Source organism: Magnolia sinica, chromosome 5, assembly GCF_029962835.1.
Source record: "Magnolia sinica isolate HGM2019 chromosome 5, MsV1, whole genome shotgun sequence".
Lineage (NCBI taxonomy): Eukaryota > Viridiplantae > Streptophyta > Magnoliopsida > Magnoliales > Magnoliaceae > Magnolia > Magnolia sinica.
The window spans coordinates 627,395-644,815 of NC_080577.1; the positions used below are offsets into that span (position 1 = coordinate 627,395).

General features: G+C 38.1%; 1 protein-coding gene across 4 annotated transcripts; it reads right to left on the minus strand.

The window, feature by feature from the left end:
* Positions 1 to 539: 539 nt before the first annotated feature.
* On the minus strand, positions 540 to 12,603 carry LOC131245038 (uncharacterized). Of its 4 annotated transcripts, none has more exons than XR_009170758.1 (17): positions 12,170 to 12,603; positions 11,187 to 11,460; positions 7,874 to 7,995; positions 7,683 to 7,771; positions 7,536 to 7,571; positions 7,114 to 7,207; positions 5,814 to 5,856; positions 5,612 to 5,712; positions 4,274 to 4,338; positions 3,575 to 4,071; positions 3,395 to 3,482; positions 3,160 to 3,306; positions 2,452 to 3,020; positions 2,244 to 2,382; positions 2,100 to 2,168; positions 1,873 to 2,023; positions 540 to 1,014 (listed from the first exon to the last, which is right to left on the minus strand). XR_009170758.1 is itself a non-coding variant. In XM_058244212.1 (17 exons), exons 2-17 carry the CDS (start codon positions 11,396 to 11,398, stop codon positions 901 to 903), a joined length of 2,517 nt encoding a protein of 838 aa, XP_058100195.1. In that variant the 5' UTR covers positions 11,399 to 11,460; positions 12,233 to 12,603; the 3' UTR covers positions 540 to 900. The 4 variants fall into 4 exon arrangements, 3 of the variants coding, with proteins under 3 accessions (XP_058100195.1, XP_058100194.1, XP_058100193.1); XM_058244212.1 differs by having other exon boundaries at positions 1,873 to 2,004; positions 12,233 to 12,603; XM_058244211.1 differs by having other exon boundaries at positions 1,873 to 2,004; positions 11,187 to 11,455.
* Between the last annotated feature and the right edge of the window lie 4,818 nt (positions 12,604 to 17,421).

Consider the following 17,421-nt stretch of genomic DNA (forward strand, 5'->3'; position numbering starts at 1 on the left):
ATCATGTAGCAGAATCTGAAAATATGCATGTGGTTTGGATAGCTTAAGTGGTAGACTGAGTGAAAGATACCTCGTTTCAACACTGAGGTCTTGGTATCAATTCCCCAGTTGGGGTGGCTAAGAGTGAAGTGTGAACTGACAGTGGGGTGTACTAACAAGCTAACAAAAAAAATAAAAGTGAGACTTAGTTGGTGAAAGCCTCAGTGAAGATGGTAGATATGGTGTGCAGTGTGTTGTCAGCTCTAGGACAACAGTCTGGAAGAAACTAGAATTGACAAGAAAAAATATATATATTTTTTCTTTATTTTGCTCACATTATTTGATTTGTGAAAGATCTTAATCTTAACATATGAATGTTAGGAAAAAAGGTGCTCACATGCACTTAGATTGGCACAGGTAGGCTGTGGTAACCCATGGATCCAGGTACACCACATTTTCTACTCAGATCAACAGTGTATGCTACTAATCAAAGTGCACATGGCCACCTTGTAGTTTAGTAAACTAAATGCAATTAGGCTTCTGAGATGATACTCCAAAAATAAGAAAGAAACCAAAAATGGTCAGCTTTCAGGGAAAGCCTAAAGAACAAAGATACATGATGCTTGTAGCAGTAGCAAGTTCCTGGGACTTATTCGTTTGATGGCACGCGCAAAACACAAGCATGATACACACATACCAAATATATTAGATGGAAAATATTACATATGGATTTTGTGCTTCCTGAGATTGCAAGGACTCTAACTGAGTGTCTTCATTAGGTGCTTTCATTCCACGAATCGGATGACGTCCAAACTAGAAACATCCAACAGTTTCAGACAAGTGCATGTTTTCCCTTGAATTTCCGCTCTCTTGCATGGAGAATGGGACTAATGAATGGAATGGTGAGAGCAATCCTCTGCACTAAAGGAAGTATGTTAACTGCTGCTTCTTCCTTGAGCCTCCTTCCCCATACAAATCATTCCATTGCTTCAGCTCACCCATGATAGAACCCTCAGAAGCAAAACTGGCAGCAACCTGCAACGTAGAAAGTTTCTGGTTTTAGTAAAAGACCATAGTTCATCTGAATGTCCATTTCCAATCTATCACATTCCTAATGAAACTGATGGATTAAAAACTTAATCTTTCTAATTAGTTCACTTAATCAGATGAAGTGACATAGTGCCATTAAGAGTCAGGAAAGCACAGGAATGGAAACATTGAGAATCTAAAAGATGCCAGAAAAAAAAAAAAGAAAAAAAAAAAAAAAAGAAAGAAAAGGAAGAAGATCCTGGAATTTTCATAGTGAGAGATGGAAGATTTTCTGTTCTTGATAGGCAGATTCCATTAGTCAGACTCTCCTGGCATGCAATGGTGAATTGGACCCAACATAATGCTTAGTTTAGATCCATGGTTTCTGAGGTGGTGGGAGATCGCACAATGTTTGGCAGAACCAGCTAAACTAGCAGGTATCTAGATCAAGAAAGAGAATATTTACAAGAAGTGTCTCAATAAGGCATCTTGCTGAGGTAACTGCAAAACTGCAGAAGTAACATGGCAGCAGAGAAATGAATAACTGCAAACCCATGGAATCATATTGCCAGAAAGGAAGCACAAGATCAAATTTCAGAGAGGAGATACCTCCTTACTCTAACATGAAAGCTCAAGATGGAAAATTTTCCAATCGACTCTTTAGAGATTTTGGAACTACTTTCCATTTGAATATCCATGGTCACAGCCAATGAAGGATCTAAACACTGGGTTTCCAAACCATGGAGCACAAGTCATTAAAATCGTAAGCACTTTCAATCAGAGATTATAACACGTTTAATGGCCTCAACTTTCACCTTGTTGAGTTTTTAAAACTGCCATCCATGGCGAAAATTGGAGACTCACTTGGTTCTTTGCCTGTCTCATATCCTCCATGTTTAATGGCCTTAGGTCAATTAATGTTTCCTCCTTATCTGCTTCTCTAGTATCTGAATCCCCTTCTGTATTCTGTCCTTCCTCAGTGTTCTGCTTCCTCTCCTGTGATTAAAAGGTATCTCTGTGAGATTATAGCAAATTGTCAAGCAGCAATTTTTGAAATACAGGGATAAAATGGACATGATGCAAACCCTTACCAAATCCTTTAGTCTTTCTTTCTGTATTAGCTCCCTAACAGGCCGATATGCCGCCGTTGTACACAAGTTCTGCTTTCAACAATTGCCCAGAGTTAAAAGCAAGGCAATTAGAAATTAGGGAATGCACTTAAGAAACAAACGGACCTTGAGATCACTTCCACTATATCCTTCCGTCATAACTGCAAGCTCCTGAAAGTCAAGTCCTTCTTCAATCTTTTCTTTCAACAAAAGCGTTCTCAAGATCTGTTCTCTACTCTCCACTGATGGAAGGCCGACCATGATCCTGTTCATTGATGAAAACATTAGAATTGGCAAACATGACATCAAGTGTCACATGAATGCTCATACATACCTGCGCTCGAACCGCCTGATAATTGCTTCATCAAGGTCAAATGGCCTGTTTGTTGCAGCAAGGACAAGGATCCGTTCTCCAGGTTTTGTCAAGAGCCCATCCCAATGAGTCATGAACTCATTTTTAATCTTCCGCATGGCCTCATGCTCCCCAACTCTAGTCCGTTGCCCAAGCATGCTATCAACCTCGTCTACGAAGATGATGGTTGGAGAAACCTTGGCTGCTAGGGTAAACAAAGCCCTAACGTTTTTCTCATCTTCCCCAAACCATTTTGACGTGATGGTGGACATGGAGACATTGATGAAACTTGCTCCAGCTTCTTTGGCGATGGCCTTTGCCATCATTGTTTTTCCAGTACCAGGTGGTCCAAACAATAATATTCCTCTGCAAGGCTTTAGGAGTCCTCCTTTAAAGAGATCAGGCCTCCGAAGGGGAAGCATGACCAGTTCCTGAAGTGATTCTTTAATGTCATCCAAGGCACCTATATCAGCAAATGTAACTGCAATTTCACTAGCTGGGATGACCTCAGGTCTAATGCGCTTCTCAAACTCATTATCAGGAGCCACTTCCTGTAGTCCAGATAATCAACATTCAACGAATTAATCTTTGCAGCAAAGAAACAGTCTTTATCTTTCTAAAGAGAGCAGAAGTGAACCTTGATCTCCAAATTTTCAAATACGAACATGATATTGAGGAAATTGAACTTACAGGTGTTTTTGTTGAAGGAGATGAATTTTCGCCATCCTTCTTCACCACTGGAACTGATTTCTCTGCTTCACTTTTATTCTCAGGCATCGAACCCTCAGTCTTTGCGTCAGACTTCGCACCAGCAGTAGCATCTTCCTCTTCAGCCTCCTAAAATACATGAAAGAAAAACAGAATGAAAGTATCAGTATTCCCAAACTTTCTTCCACTATGCTGTCTGTCCAGAAGTTAAACAAACCTTTCCAGCTTCAGCATTTGCTTCCAGCTTTAGAGTGTCTTTGCCACCAAGCTTACCTTCCTGGAATATGCTCAATCCATGGGACAAACTGTTCCATTGATGATATCATAAGAGAATGATTAAACAGGAGAAAAAAAAAAAAAAAGCTAATCAAAACCCTAATAACAGATATAATCTGACCTCTTAGATGAAATGACAAGATTTCCATTTCTGTACTCAGGGTCCTTGTTATTCATCAGGTGATAAGAAATTGCTGATACCACAATCTCTTCTATGTAATTACCGAGTACCATTGTATCTGCAAGGCAGATTGAACCCAGATCGTCACAGTCAAGATCGTTTGCTGCAAGTACCTCAGTGATGTGGTTTCTGTTATCCTGAAACTGAATCATTTTCATGTCTTCTTCCAGTTGGGATTTCCAGCTGACAAGGTGAGTCTCATCCTCTGGTGGCTTGATCTCTATGTTGTAAGGGAATAGAAGGCTGAGCTTCTCATCCACCTCTCCATAATCATTACCCGGATCCAACATCCTTGAACCAAGTATCAATACTGGCCCCGATAATTTCTTCAACATTTTCTGGAACAAGGTATATGCCCTTTGGGACCTAAGGAGGAGTTTTTCAACATCCCTGAGGTAGAGGATAAAGGGATTGGTTTTTGATACTGAGACCAGAACCTGCAGAGTGAAGCCAACGTTGATATGCACCCGTCAACGACTCCTAGAAATCTACTTAAACACAATCTGGAAGCTACATAAATAGTTTCTAACATCTTGAATCAAACTACCCATTTAGTCTTATAATACTCCAAGACATAATTACAATGTCCTAAGGATGCATTATGATTGTTACAACCTACCACACAAGAAAAGGTACTACCTTGTAAAGTGACTGTATAAGAAGTTTCTCATCAAAAGACCAGCTGCTGGTGCGCTTGAGAGGAACTGAAATCAGAAGGATGGGTCATTTTCAAGCTATAGACATAGCATGTTTTTCAGCATGACTAAATATTTTAACCAATTTATTAGCCAGTTATTAGACATACAGCAGTTTTATCATCCTTTATCTCAAGTTCCTCCCCATACAAGAGAGCGCAGTGTCCTCTTTCTCTTATTCCTACAGGAGCAAGTCTGACATAGCTGGGAATGCAAATACGAAGATAGGAGATACTGATGTGTGAAAGAGGGGTTCTTTTGCAGTTCAGGATTTGCTAGTCTGAAGAATGCCTAGAATGGATTGCCAACTTTAGGATCCTGTTGTTACTAACCTTAAACTCGGGAAAGTTCATATTAAAAACAACACTGTGGGGAGATGGGAGAGAGCAAGCCAGAGAGAGGGGAGTGGTTACAACATAAATATTGGTGTGCAGTACAATATGTACAATTTTCCACATATGGCGATTTCTGATCAATAAAAAACAATGTTTCTTTTATAAAGAAAGATAATTAAAAAAATAAAGATAAGGAAATAACCTACAAAGAATAGTTGAAAACAACGAAAAAAAGTGGAAGTGGAAATAGTTGAAGAAGAATAATATTGGTACTTCTGGAGAGAAGGATGTCAAGACACTTCAATGTTTTACGGAAAAATAAAATGACATAGAAAAAAAGGCATTCAGAAGTATATGCTTGAAAATGGTAATTAGTAATAAATGGCAATCAACATTCGGAAGCATATACTAACAGGTATTTAAGAGATGGTTTTTCCCTAACACACCTAGTAGTTTTGACCATCCCAATGAAACCATCTAATTCCATAAGATCATTATTCTGTTTTATAGGGAATGATGTTAATGAAATAATTAAACTCTAAACTCATGAAATGCTGCTAGCTCTATTGCCGATCATGAATATACCTACTAGGGGTTAATAAAAGGCAAAGTAAATGTGAAAGCAAGGCCTTAATCTGACTTGGAAGCATTGTTACAAAGTGCAAAACATTTTCATACAAAAGGCAATCTAATCAAATTCAACATTTATATCTCTAAAATCATCTTTAAGATCGCCACTAAGTTGGAACTTAGACTTGATTAACTATGACAATCAACCCACTTTTACTGTTACTTAGACTTGATTAACGATGACAATCAACCCACTTTTATTGCTACTTAGACTCGATTAACTATGACAATCAACCCACTTTTATCGTCATTAAGGTAGCAAATTATAGTTTTATCACTTTCTTACTTAAAGAAAGAAAAATTATTAGGCTAGAAACCTGGATTGACAGGAGAGCATTGTGAAGCAAGGTTACTGATTTCAGCTGCAGCAGAAGCATTTCTACGAAGCTTTGGAGCATTATTAGGAGATTCAGATCCCCTGCAACCACATGGAGAAAAAACGATTCAAAGGCAAGAAGCTATAGGTAACTTAAGCCCTAGTCTTGCAAACCCCAAACATAAACCTCAATTGTTCTATACCTTGACCTTATATCCACACCACTGCTTTGCCTCCTTAATGTCCCTGCATCAAAACTCTTAATCAGATCTACAACAATATAGGTTGAACAAAATAAACACTTGTGGGCAGCCAACATAAGACGTTACTAGAGAGAAGTAATTTCCCATAAACAGCATATATGTTTTTGAATGAGACATTTGACACTCATTGATGAGAATGTCACAAGCAATATTTCATCATTTTGCCTTCATTTTAGGGCCCGTTTGATTTTCCAAATCCTATGTAAATCCCACGTGGATAAGTACTTATTACTTTACATGGGATTTGGAAAATCAAACAGGCCCTAAAATGAAGGCAAAATGATGAAATATTGGTTGTGACATTCTCATCAATGAGTGTCAAATGTCCCATTCAAGAACATATATGTTGTTTATGGGAAATTACACTGGTTTAAATTTGTGGGCCCCACCGTGAGATGTATGATGTATATGTGCCGTCCATCCATTTTAGCATTACATTTTGAGGCATGAGCCAAAAAATGAGGCAAATCCCACACTCAAGTGGCTCATAACAAAGGAAACAGTGCCCCCAAGAAGTTTTTAACAACAGGTGCTTGATTCCCTAAATCCTATGGTGTGGTCCACTTGAGCTTTGGATCAGCCTCATTTTTTGGTCAAAGCCACCCCACTCGAGCCCGGTGTGAAAATGCCCCCGCATTAAATACTAAGAAGGTCAATAATCCCATTCATAGATTTTTATATATGGGCACCAAAAGAACCAGGAATTTAGTTGCCACTAAGTAGAAAACTCATCATGACCGCTGATTTGTGTTTAAATTTGTTCTAATCATTTTCTGAAAATTCAAGAATGCAGATTCAAAACAGAAGTACTTAAAAGAGAGGATTCCAAAGGAAAGGAGATATTTTAGATCATTATCTTAAAATTGTATATGTATCTGATTGAAACCGCAAGAAATAAAGATATTTTTTTTAAAATTAGAACAGCTATCCCTAATCATTCTATGATTTAGAATTTTCAAGTGCACCCATTCACAGGTTATGTGGCTTTTTGGAAGAATTCTCAGAATACACCATGACCCTATTAGGCATTCACAGAAACTATAACAGCAGACAAATGAAAACAATACTAGATGTGTGTACTAAATAACATATGACAAAGGACAATAAAAGGTTTCATTAATATGGATACCAGCTTTGAATTTTTAATAAAGATATCTCTAAAAAACATTATTCACCAGCCATAAGATATTGCCGAACCCAAATGTTGTTGCAGAAGAAGAAACTGTTCTTTCTTTAATACCTCTGGGTTCCTCTCTTGATGGAAGCATTGAAAATGATCCAAATAAATTAGACATCTGCTCCATTGCAGCCTCAGAGATGGACCTCTTGAACGACTGCAACAAATAGAAAAAAGAGAAAGAAAAAGGAATTGCAACTTTATGAGTGAAAAAATTGTACTCTTCTTGAACATGGCAGGTAAATTCGTCCCTCAAATAAAAGCATAATATTACATGATAAAAAATTAAGTAACTGAAGGAAATGAATAACATAAAAGTTTTATGCAATCACAGCACAAATAGAAAATGTATATGCATTCACATGAAAAGTCATGAGTAAATTGGAATTCAGAATGAAGCAAGATAAAGTTGACCATCAGCAGTGTTTTGATTGACAAGAGAGAATTTCATAAACAACACAAGAAACCACATAGTGAATTCTTACTGATTCTTTATTGGGACTTCCATATTTGCACTGCATCTGTAACAGAACACAGTGGAAAACATTAGCATGATAAACAGGTCGAAACCAAGGAAAACAACAATGGTAGCTTTCTTTTCTGAACAGCAAAGCAACAGTGGTAACTCTTACCTTTAGTGAAAAGTCGGTTACATCTAGCAATAGCAACTTGGCTTCGAAATAATGGGCCAAAGCTTTCGCAAGCATTTGCTGGTAAAGCTCTTCAAAATTGAAAATTCACAGTTAGCTTTGATCATAAAATAGTATAAACATGAATGACTCACAAGCCAAACCCATTAGGGGATTTTTCCCAGATAACATACCAGCAGGACCTGAGAGCAAAATTGCCTGACTTGCAGGAGAGAGATTTCTAGTATACTTAGAAAATTCAGCTTGCTTCAAATGAACATATGCTGCACTTGTCAATAACACCCGTGTCTGCTCACTGCCATAATTATCAACAGCACAAGGATCATGGATTAAAATTCTGGTATGGTGCCCGACTTGGTCTTTTCCACGGTCAGGGTTGTGTACCAATAATCGTGCAAATAGGAGGAGTTGCACCAAGTCACTACCAAATTTTACTTTACATGATCTGTATGACTCAGTCAATGATGACAACTCATATTGGTGATAAGGACAAGTAACACTGCATGTCACCAATGCGGATGAGTCATACCACCAATTTTGATGATTCACACTATGCATGGTGCTGATATGGATGAGTTGCACTATGCATAGTGCTGATACAGCACATTGTGCAACTCGGCTGAGTCAGAATGAGTTCTAACTACTTAATGGGTTGTTATCATCTTGTCTAGAGCCGATATCAAATCAACTTGGTATCAGACAATATTTTTAAAACTATGACAGAGTTATCAGAATTCAATACAATCTGGAAAAAGAAAATTAAAGAGATATATACTGCATGAACTTTCGGAAGGTATAGCTCATACTAAAAAGCTAACAAGAAAACTGCCAGCATATGCTCTTCTATCCCTAGTGAAGGACATGTTTGGAAGTCCCTGAAATGTTATGAGGGTATACTATAGATGCCAAGAGAGTCTATGATGCGGACACCAGGCCATTCAAAGTATATCAACACAGGAGGCGTGCGTTCCCCGTGTCAATATGGTTAGATGACAGATACGGGTCGGGTCTCTAGAGGTTGAAGACCTTACACATGTGTTCGTGACATGTGTAAGTTGCTTAGAAGAGACATTTGGACCATTAGATCGCGAGGAGGGTGTGATCGGACTGTTGGATCGTCACGGCCCACCTTCACGGTACTATCATCGGAGCCCATCGGGCATCTTAAATTTACATTTAGTTTATGAACATTTGAATTAATTAAGTTTTGAGATAGTTTGTACGCAATTTTGTGTGAATTTCTTCTTTTTTTTTGAAACTTTTTTTAGTAGGGGTATTTTGGTAATTTCATGTAATTACTAATTTATAAGGGTTGCCCTAAACCCATAGCAAGTTATGTGATGTTTATGGAAAAAAAAAGAGCTTTTTGCTTCTGACGATTTCGTCTTCGACTTCTAGTGATTGGAAGAGGGCGTGTGGCGTAGGTAAACGATTTTTCATCCCCTACTTCTTTCTTCTTCTCTCTTTTCTCAAGGTAATCTTTTCTTTAACCCCATTCTCTTCCTTTTCTCCTAAAATCTTTAGATCTAGAAGCCAAATCTTGTTTCTTTTTATCTAAATCATTAGATCTCAAAAAATTTTCATCCCCACATAAAACCCATCACCTAAATCTCAATTTAAAGAACCACCAATTCTTTTCTAAATTTTCCAGATTTCCCAATCCAGGAAATTCTCATTTTTCTGGATTAGAAAATCCAATTGGATCGTTAGACGGACCTATTGCAAGACGAAAGTTCTATCTTTCGCCGGATCCAACTAAATTCAGATTTTAAGATTCAATACTTCATGTTTGTGATGGATGGCCCTAATCAATGCTATATTAACCTTATTTCTTTCTTGTGTTTATGATGTATAAAGCAGGCTGATATTTATTTGTTTTTTAAGATTGCATGAATCTGCCCCTTTTCAAATAACATGCTCATTTAGGGTTGGATTAGACCGTCCGACATCAATCTAAGAAGATTATTTGGTGATAGACTATTGCATATTCAACCAGTTTGTGTGCATGTGCTCTAACATATCAAAGAACAGCATTGCTCATCTCCTACAATCAGATGACACACAGATATGATGCCTTTCACTCTCAAGGGTTAGAAGGTTTTGTGTTCTCACCCTATGACAGTCTATTTTCTACATCATCCACTTTGCAGTTTGATCATTTCCTACACGTAGTAACTCCCCGAAACTTTATTTTCACTATGACTGGATCCATCAAACTATTGGATTTTCTTCTTCTTCTTCTTCTTCCTTTGTATAAATTTACCGCAAAAGTATGTTATTAATCATATAATTTTTCATTCAATGTTGCTGATACTTACAAGAGAACAACTGGATTTAATTCACCTTCATTTCATCCATGGTTTGTCATATCTTGATCATGGAGATGGTTCTTGACTTTTACATAAAAATTAACCAATTACAATTCAACTACTTAATTTTGATCAACAAACAACAAACAACTAGAGGATTTATACTATTTTAATCAGATGATAGAAGAGAATATGAGGATGCATATATCATTTATAAGATTCTCATCAGCGTGAATGAAGAAAGTACAAGTTATGGACTGTTTGAACACAACCCTTGTGATCTTCCCTTTTGAAGCAGAGCAAATTGTGCTTATTGGCAGATGCAGACAAAATATAGAATAACTGCTGTTTAAACATGATCTGTCCTCCAAAACCAAACTGATTGCTTGATTATTCTTCCTCTTCTGGAGTTAAGTGAGTTGGGGACTTGGATCTAACCCACGACATTAACATTGAAATAACAATCATTTACCACTAGGGACAATCTAAGACCCCTCTCTGGTGTTCCAGTAAATTTGGAATGCTTCTTTCCTTTTCTTTAATCATTTCAATTAGTATCTAGTCAAGTTTAGCAAGCCAAGAGTGACATATGATGATCACCAAAAGGAAGATTAAGATCAGGGATTAAATTCCAGATTTTCTACACTAGAACAGAGCCGGGTGGCAAATCATTTATCTCACCTCGTAGTTGGAAACCTAAAAGGACCAACAACAACAAAAATAAAAAAACACCACTCAACAAAAAAAATGAGAAGATGGAAATATCTACAATGCGAATCAGAGTCAAAGAAGCAACACCAGAGAATCAATTCAAAGGGAGAAATCCCCCCTGAAAAAAAAAAATAATAAGTAGAGGATAGGCAGAAGCAGGACAAAACCCATTGATTTAGAAACCCCAAAAGAAAAATTCGCATGAAAGTTACCACAACCTATTATTAAATAACCAATCTGTCTATAAGCCTTGAAACTCAAACCAAATAATTGTAATATATAATTAAAAATATAAAATAATGAAGAGATAGGATTTTCTATTATCTACACAGAAAACAACATCTTCTTCCATTCTGGAGCCCTCGTGATGCTTAAAGAAACATGTTATAGAAACTAATGCATCCAAAGGAATGCAATAATAGATGACAAAGGGAATGGACAAGATAAGAATGCAACCTCCCCATACCTGAGGTAGTATGGGAATTCATCGAACTTGACGCTGCTATCTCTACCATCGATGACCTGTCGCAGCAGCTCCTGCTCAATTCGCTCAGTGGTCACACCTGTGGAAGAACTTGATGTCGTCCATTTGCTTACTGCCTGCCCAGAAGCCAAGCCAAGCCCCACACCAACACCGAGCCCGACACCCAGTGCCGACATGAGAATTTGCTTATCCATCACCTCCAACGTCTTGGAACCTTAAACCTTGCCTCCGAAACTTCACGCTCCCTCTCCCTATGCTTAACATGCAAAGAACCCAACCAAATCTCAGAAAGAAAGAACTTCTTTTCTTTAGACAAAGACAAAACTCCTAATTTAAAAGACAAACCAGACTAGAATCATTTATTGATCAGCGGAGATGAATATTTATTTATTTCTTCTTATTTGAAGTTCTGGACTCAGTTTCAAGAAGGAATGAGAGATTTTACAAAGAAAATCTCCCCCCGACGAAGTAGGTAATGAAAGGTTGATGGAGATGAAATTCATTCCGACCAAAGAGATTATAACAGAAAGTACAACATTTTTGTAAATATTTTCAGGCCAGGAATAGTAATATAGCAGGTAGAGAGGAAATAATCGAGCAAACAGAGATTTTCACTAGAAATGGAAGAGATTCAGGAGCTAATGAGACTGATTTCAACAGAAGACGATCCGGTTCAAGTTCATCAACGAATTCGAAAGTTTGGTTTCTTGAACTAATTTCAATAGGAAAAACACATGTTTGATACTTATACAGTATATTTAAAAAAAAAAAAAAAAGAAAAGAAATGATAATCAATCAAATGGATGGGAAGTTGGTAATTCGGATACCCGAAAAAAAAGAAGAACGATTCTCGTTTCCAAACCGATTTTGAGAGGGAATTGGATAGTCGGTTATGAAGTACAAAAAATTAAATCTGGAAATCAAAGACAATAATTATCGGCAGAATCTAGAGGGAGAGACCAGACCGATCGATTTTGTTGAAATTCCGACACGATATCTCGTTTACTTGAGTAGAAAGATTCTCTCACTTGTTTTCAGTTATTCCTATCCGTGGAAGATGGCAAACACTCTCACTCTCTCGCCTATATATAGGCGCCGTTTGTCGCGGATCCCGAACCCCCGTAAAGATTCGCCGTAAAGCAGACGGACCCTCGCTTTCCGACTTTCCGATCGCCGGAAAATGAGATTTTGTGGTACGGAGTCGTTATTTGGAAGGAAGAGGAGCTTCCCGCTTTTTAAGGCTCCCCTTGTCGGTTTTTGAGTTTTTGAAGATGAAGGGCCCTCGTCTCCTGCTTTTGACGTCCTTCACAACCATTTTGACGTTCTCTTTGACGCTTTTTCTTTTTCTCTTTCTTTTTCATTCTTCCATCCCTTCCCGACCATCCGTGGTAGCTCCCGTAGACTCTCCAGGGAGTGGTGCGAAAGCTTACAAAAGCTATTGAACCCTCTCGGTACGCCCAAAAGGCTTTGAACCCAGGACCAGTAATAAGCCTCGCGCTCTGGCGGTTCGTAGAGAGCTGTATACGGTCATTAGACTTACCTACCCGGACTCTCTGTGGGCCCAGTTACATGTCCGTGTTAATACTCCCTCCATCAGTTTTGGGTCCAAAACTCAAGTGGGTCAATGGAAACGGCTACCACTGAAACCTCATCTTCATAAACATATGCCATCTAACCTCTTCATAACGTACTTGTGACTAAGATGAAGGGAAAACAGAAATAGCAGTCAGATTTTTCAAAATGATTTCAATAATAAGTGTTGAATACTAGCTTCTTCTTTTTCCTTTTTTTCTTTTTTTTCTTTTTTTTTTTTTTGTGGTGTGGCCCACTTGAGTCTTAGATCTGTCTTATTAACGAGTTCTCATCCTAATGAGTTGGCAAACTGATAAACTAAGTGAATTTCAATGGATGAGTAAGACAGAGGTTTGATTCCAAGGCGACATTGGCTGTCATATCTGCAAGTCTCACCCAAAACCAGAAAATCAGATTGGTTGAACACTTGGACTCACGGAATAGTGGACACTTTCAACCATTAGTCCGCAAATTAGTTGTTTGTTTATGTTTGGATTTAAGACTCTACACTCCACCAGACTATCAAAGTTTTAGCTTGCATGCTAGGCGTATAACTTTCGGAGCACATGCATATCAACCACTACGTACACTTCCCCAGAGTATCAAAGTTTTCTCTTGTTTATTTTTTATCACCTTAATGCCACGTTAACTTTGGTGAGCGCACATACTATGGATCCGCATGCGCAGATGGTTTGATGAGATTGGGCATTAGCACGATAAAAAATTCCACACCTTGGGCTATCCACGATGGGACCTACAGATCAAACGGTCCCAATCGATAACGATGGTTCCACGTAGGGTGGTTATATAAGAGGAAGACAACAGTTTGGAGTGGTTTGGTGAAGTAGAAAAGCAGACATCTGTTCAGCTACAGACATAAGAAAAATGAAAGAGACGGACGTAGATAGCCAGCCAGCCAGCAAGCAAGCCGAGCCAAGAAAGCCGAAGGAAAAGATGGGATTTTAGATCCGCTCCTTTCTGCCCCCTCTTTCTTTCTTTCTTTCTTTTCTATACTTTACAGGCAGTCCACGAGCTCCTAAAGTTTTATAGCATGTTTCTCCATTTTTTGCTTTCCACGTGTCTTGCAACTCAACCTACCATGGGCGGCGGCAATGTATATAATTCTTTATTTTATTTGAATTTCCTTCCCTTGCAACGTTGTACCGTAAGTTTGCTGTGCAACATTTTTCGTGTTCGTTCATAACATGCATAAGTGTAGTACCCTTTGCTGGGCCTTGATCCAAAAATCTTGATGGTTTAACACTCATCTGGGACATCCCAAGGAATTTATAACTAAAAACTCTAAATTCATGTGACATGAGACATGGGACACATGAGTATAGAATATCCTCGTGTTGGAGTTATTCTCTCATATAGGAGAGGCACATCATATATATATATATATATATATATATATATATATATATATATAAGAATCTGTTTCCTCTGCTTATCACAAGTATAATTGAACCACATCACCACAAACTGTATTTAATGTAGCAGTGCAATCTTGCTTGTTATAATTTAAGTGGACCATATAATCACACACTACATTTAATGCAGCAATGCTTACATGGTCAGCAATGACATAGACCAATCACAATACAGTAAAGCAGGATTTTTCAACTTGTGACAAACAGAGGACATGTCTTCTATATATAAATGGATTGGATGGCATATAAGTGCCACAGTGGGTCCTGCACAAGATGATTCCATCCCAACAGTTTAACGTGGCGTATCCTACTTAAGTTTTCAGTAATCATGGTTGGTAGGTTCAATGACTAGAACAAGGCAAGGTACCTGATGGACATGATGAATCTCATGAAGGTTCCACCCAAGTGGCTTTCAGTTTTCAAAAGTTCAATAGTAACCCAGTAGTTACCGGGCACACAGTAACTCCATGTGCAGATATAGCCAGTGTGTAAGGCCCTTCTTTTATAGCATTATGATAAGCATAAGCTTATTATCTAAGAACACATTTTATGTGGGGTTCATCTTAGCATGTGTATGGCATGTAACACTTCCCTCCATCGTATTCACCCTACCAAGAAAGTGGTGTTTTTTTTTAAAAAAAAATTTTACAAAGTGGTGAGAAGGTGAGCAAACTCAGTATATGATCATTGATCTGAGTCATTTAGAGGATGTGCACACAATATGTATATACAACTATGCCAAAAATATAATTTAACTAGGCTTCATGTAAGAAACACATAATATACACATAAATACATTGGCACGTTAGAATCCGGTGTCAGAGAAAAAAAAAAAAAAAGGAATGGGAAACGAAGAAGACAGGCCAATGCGGGTGGTGTGGGCCAAACACGTTGTTGACAGAGATGGACAATGGCTAAAGCTAGATATATTAAAGATAGGAAAGGAGAGCTGCCGCATACATCTGATGGTCCAACAATCCCATGATCAAAGACGGTGGAGATGGATGGATGAGATGGCTGATGAACGAATAATGGAAGTGCTGCATAGGTTGACAACGATGGAAGGATACAACAGGGGACGACTAGGTTCAAAGGCCAGAACCACAATCTGATAGAATGGAGAGAAGATGAAGAAATTCAGTGTATCATTTGTCTAAGGAATTGTTTGGATGCCTATTAACATTTTTAACTTGTAAATAAGTTACACAGTGAAAGTGAAATTCCAGATTAAGTAAAATTTTAAGTTGTTTACAGCTTGTGACAATGTATAGGTAAATTCATCTGTCCAAACACCACCTTTAAGTGAGTTATTTATAAATTCTTTACAATTTATTAAAAAAAAAAAAAAAGACTACAAGCATCCAAACCACACACAAGAGAGATGTCAAGACCTATATGAGTGAGATGTGGCCATGTAGAAAAGATAAGAAACCCATGATTATGTAAGATCCATGTGAGTTACGCATATATGCTTCAGTTTGATTTAGAGGTAAATGTGTAATAGTTTTTGTTCACACTTGTTTGGAGTAAAGGTTGGAATGGAGGTGGATTTTCACCTGGAAAACCAGACAAAAGTCAACCTCATCCAAGTTAAATCTTTATGGGCCAACGATGATATGTGTTATATCCGTGACGTTTATTTATTTGCCGAAAAATAAGATAAATCCAAAGCTCAAGTAAATCACACACCAGAAAATACAGGAGACTGAATGCCTATCATTTAAAACTTCTTAAAGGTTACAAAAGTATTAGATCTGACTAATAAAATGATCTTATAAAATGAGTGGACAGGGCAGTGTAGATAAAATACATAAATCATAGTGGGACAACAAAGTCTGCCACGTTTAGCATCTTACATCTTACCCTAATTGAAATTTAATTTTTCATCACAAGTAATAAATATTAAATTCAATCAAATTCACAATAATTAAGTTTAGCTTGAATAATCCATAGGGTTTCTTATAATTTTAGTATCTTAATTCACGCGGGCTTCTTACCATAAAACGATGGGCAAATGCAGGACAGCAGCAGTTACTATTATGCAAAACTGACGGTGAATAAATAACCTTCACATGTAGGCTTTAAATTTCAAAAGAAGGAGATTCTCGTCAGATTCGTAGCCTCATAAAGCCGCGTCGGCTTGCTGACTTGGACTGGCCCCTGATACACGTCGGCATGATTGTGCATGCCACGCCAGAAGGGATGGTGGGAGATTTTATCCCCTAGCGGATTGGCCGACACAAGGCTACTGTGGGGACTCTTGACAGCTGGACAGCATCAAGTGATGAACGGACCGATGGAAGTAGAGGTTCATATCTGAGATGCTCTCTCGCTCAAAAAATTTTAAAAAAAAAAGATGTGCGGACAAACGAGACGAGGACAGGATTTTGTGATGTGTACTGCTGATGCCGAAAGGGTACAGATGGTACTCATGCAAGTGGGCTGGAAGCTACCGTGGAAACCGAATGCGTGGTGTGCCACATACCACTTACTTCCATAGTGTGTTGACGTCATCAAGTTCTATGGTCCACCATAATGTATGTGTCGTATCTACACCGTCCATCTATTTTATAAGATGATTTTAAGGTATGATACTAAAAATGAGACAAATAAGAAGCTCAAAAGGAGAAAATCAAAGAAAGCAGTCGGTATTGAACATCTACCATTGAAAACTTTTTGGTGGCCATGGAAGTTCTGGATCAATCCAGTATCTGTTGGTATTTTTTTTCCTTCATCGAGTTCTGTGTGGCCTCCTTAACAGGTTTGACAAATAAACATCATGGTGGGCCCTATGAAATTTTCATCCGTATGAATCATTGTCTCCACTGATTTATGTGGTGTGGTCCATTTGACCCTTGAATATGTCTCATTCTTGGTTTCATTCACTAAAATGACTACAATAAATGAATAGACGGTGTGGATATAACAAATACATCATGGTTGAATCCACATAACGTCGTGACATCAACACACCACCGAGGGAGGACGGTCGATGTACACCACGCAATCCGCTTGCAGCGTGGGAATCCATTATTGTCCATTTCCTCTCAAAGGAAAATGACGGAAGTGCCCTTTATTATTTTTTATTTTTAATTTTAATTTTCGAGTACTCGCGAGTATCATGTTTGATGGGAAGTGGTGGTATTGGCCTTGAATATCCAGCGGACCGGAAATAATCTACAGCGTCTATTTCATTCAATGGATACCGCCAT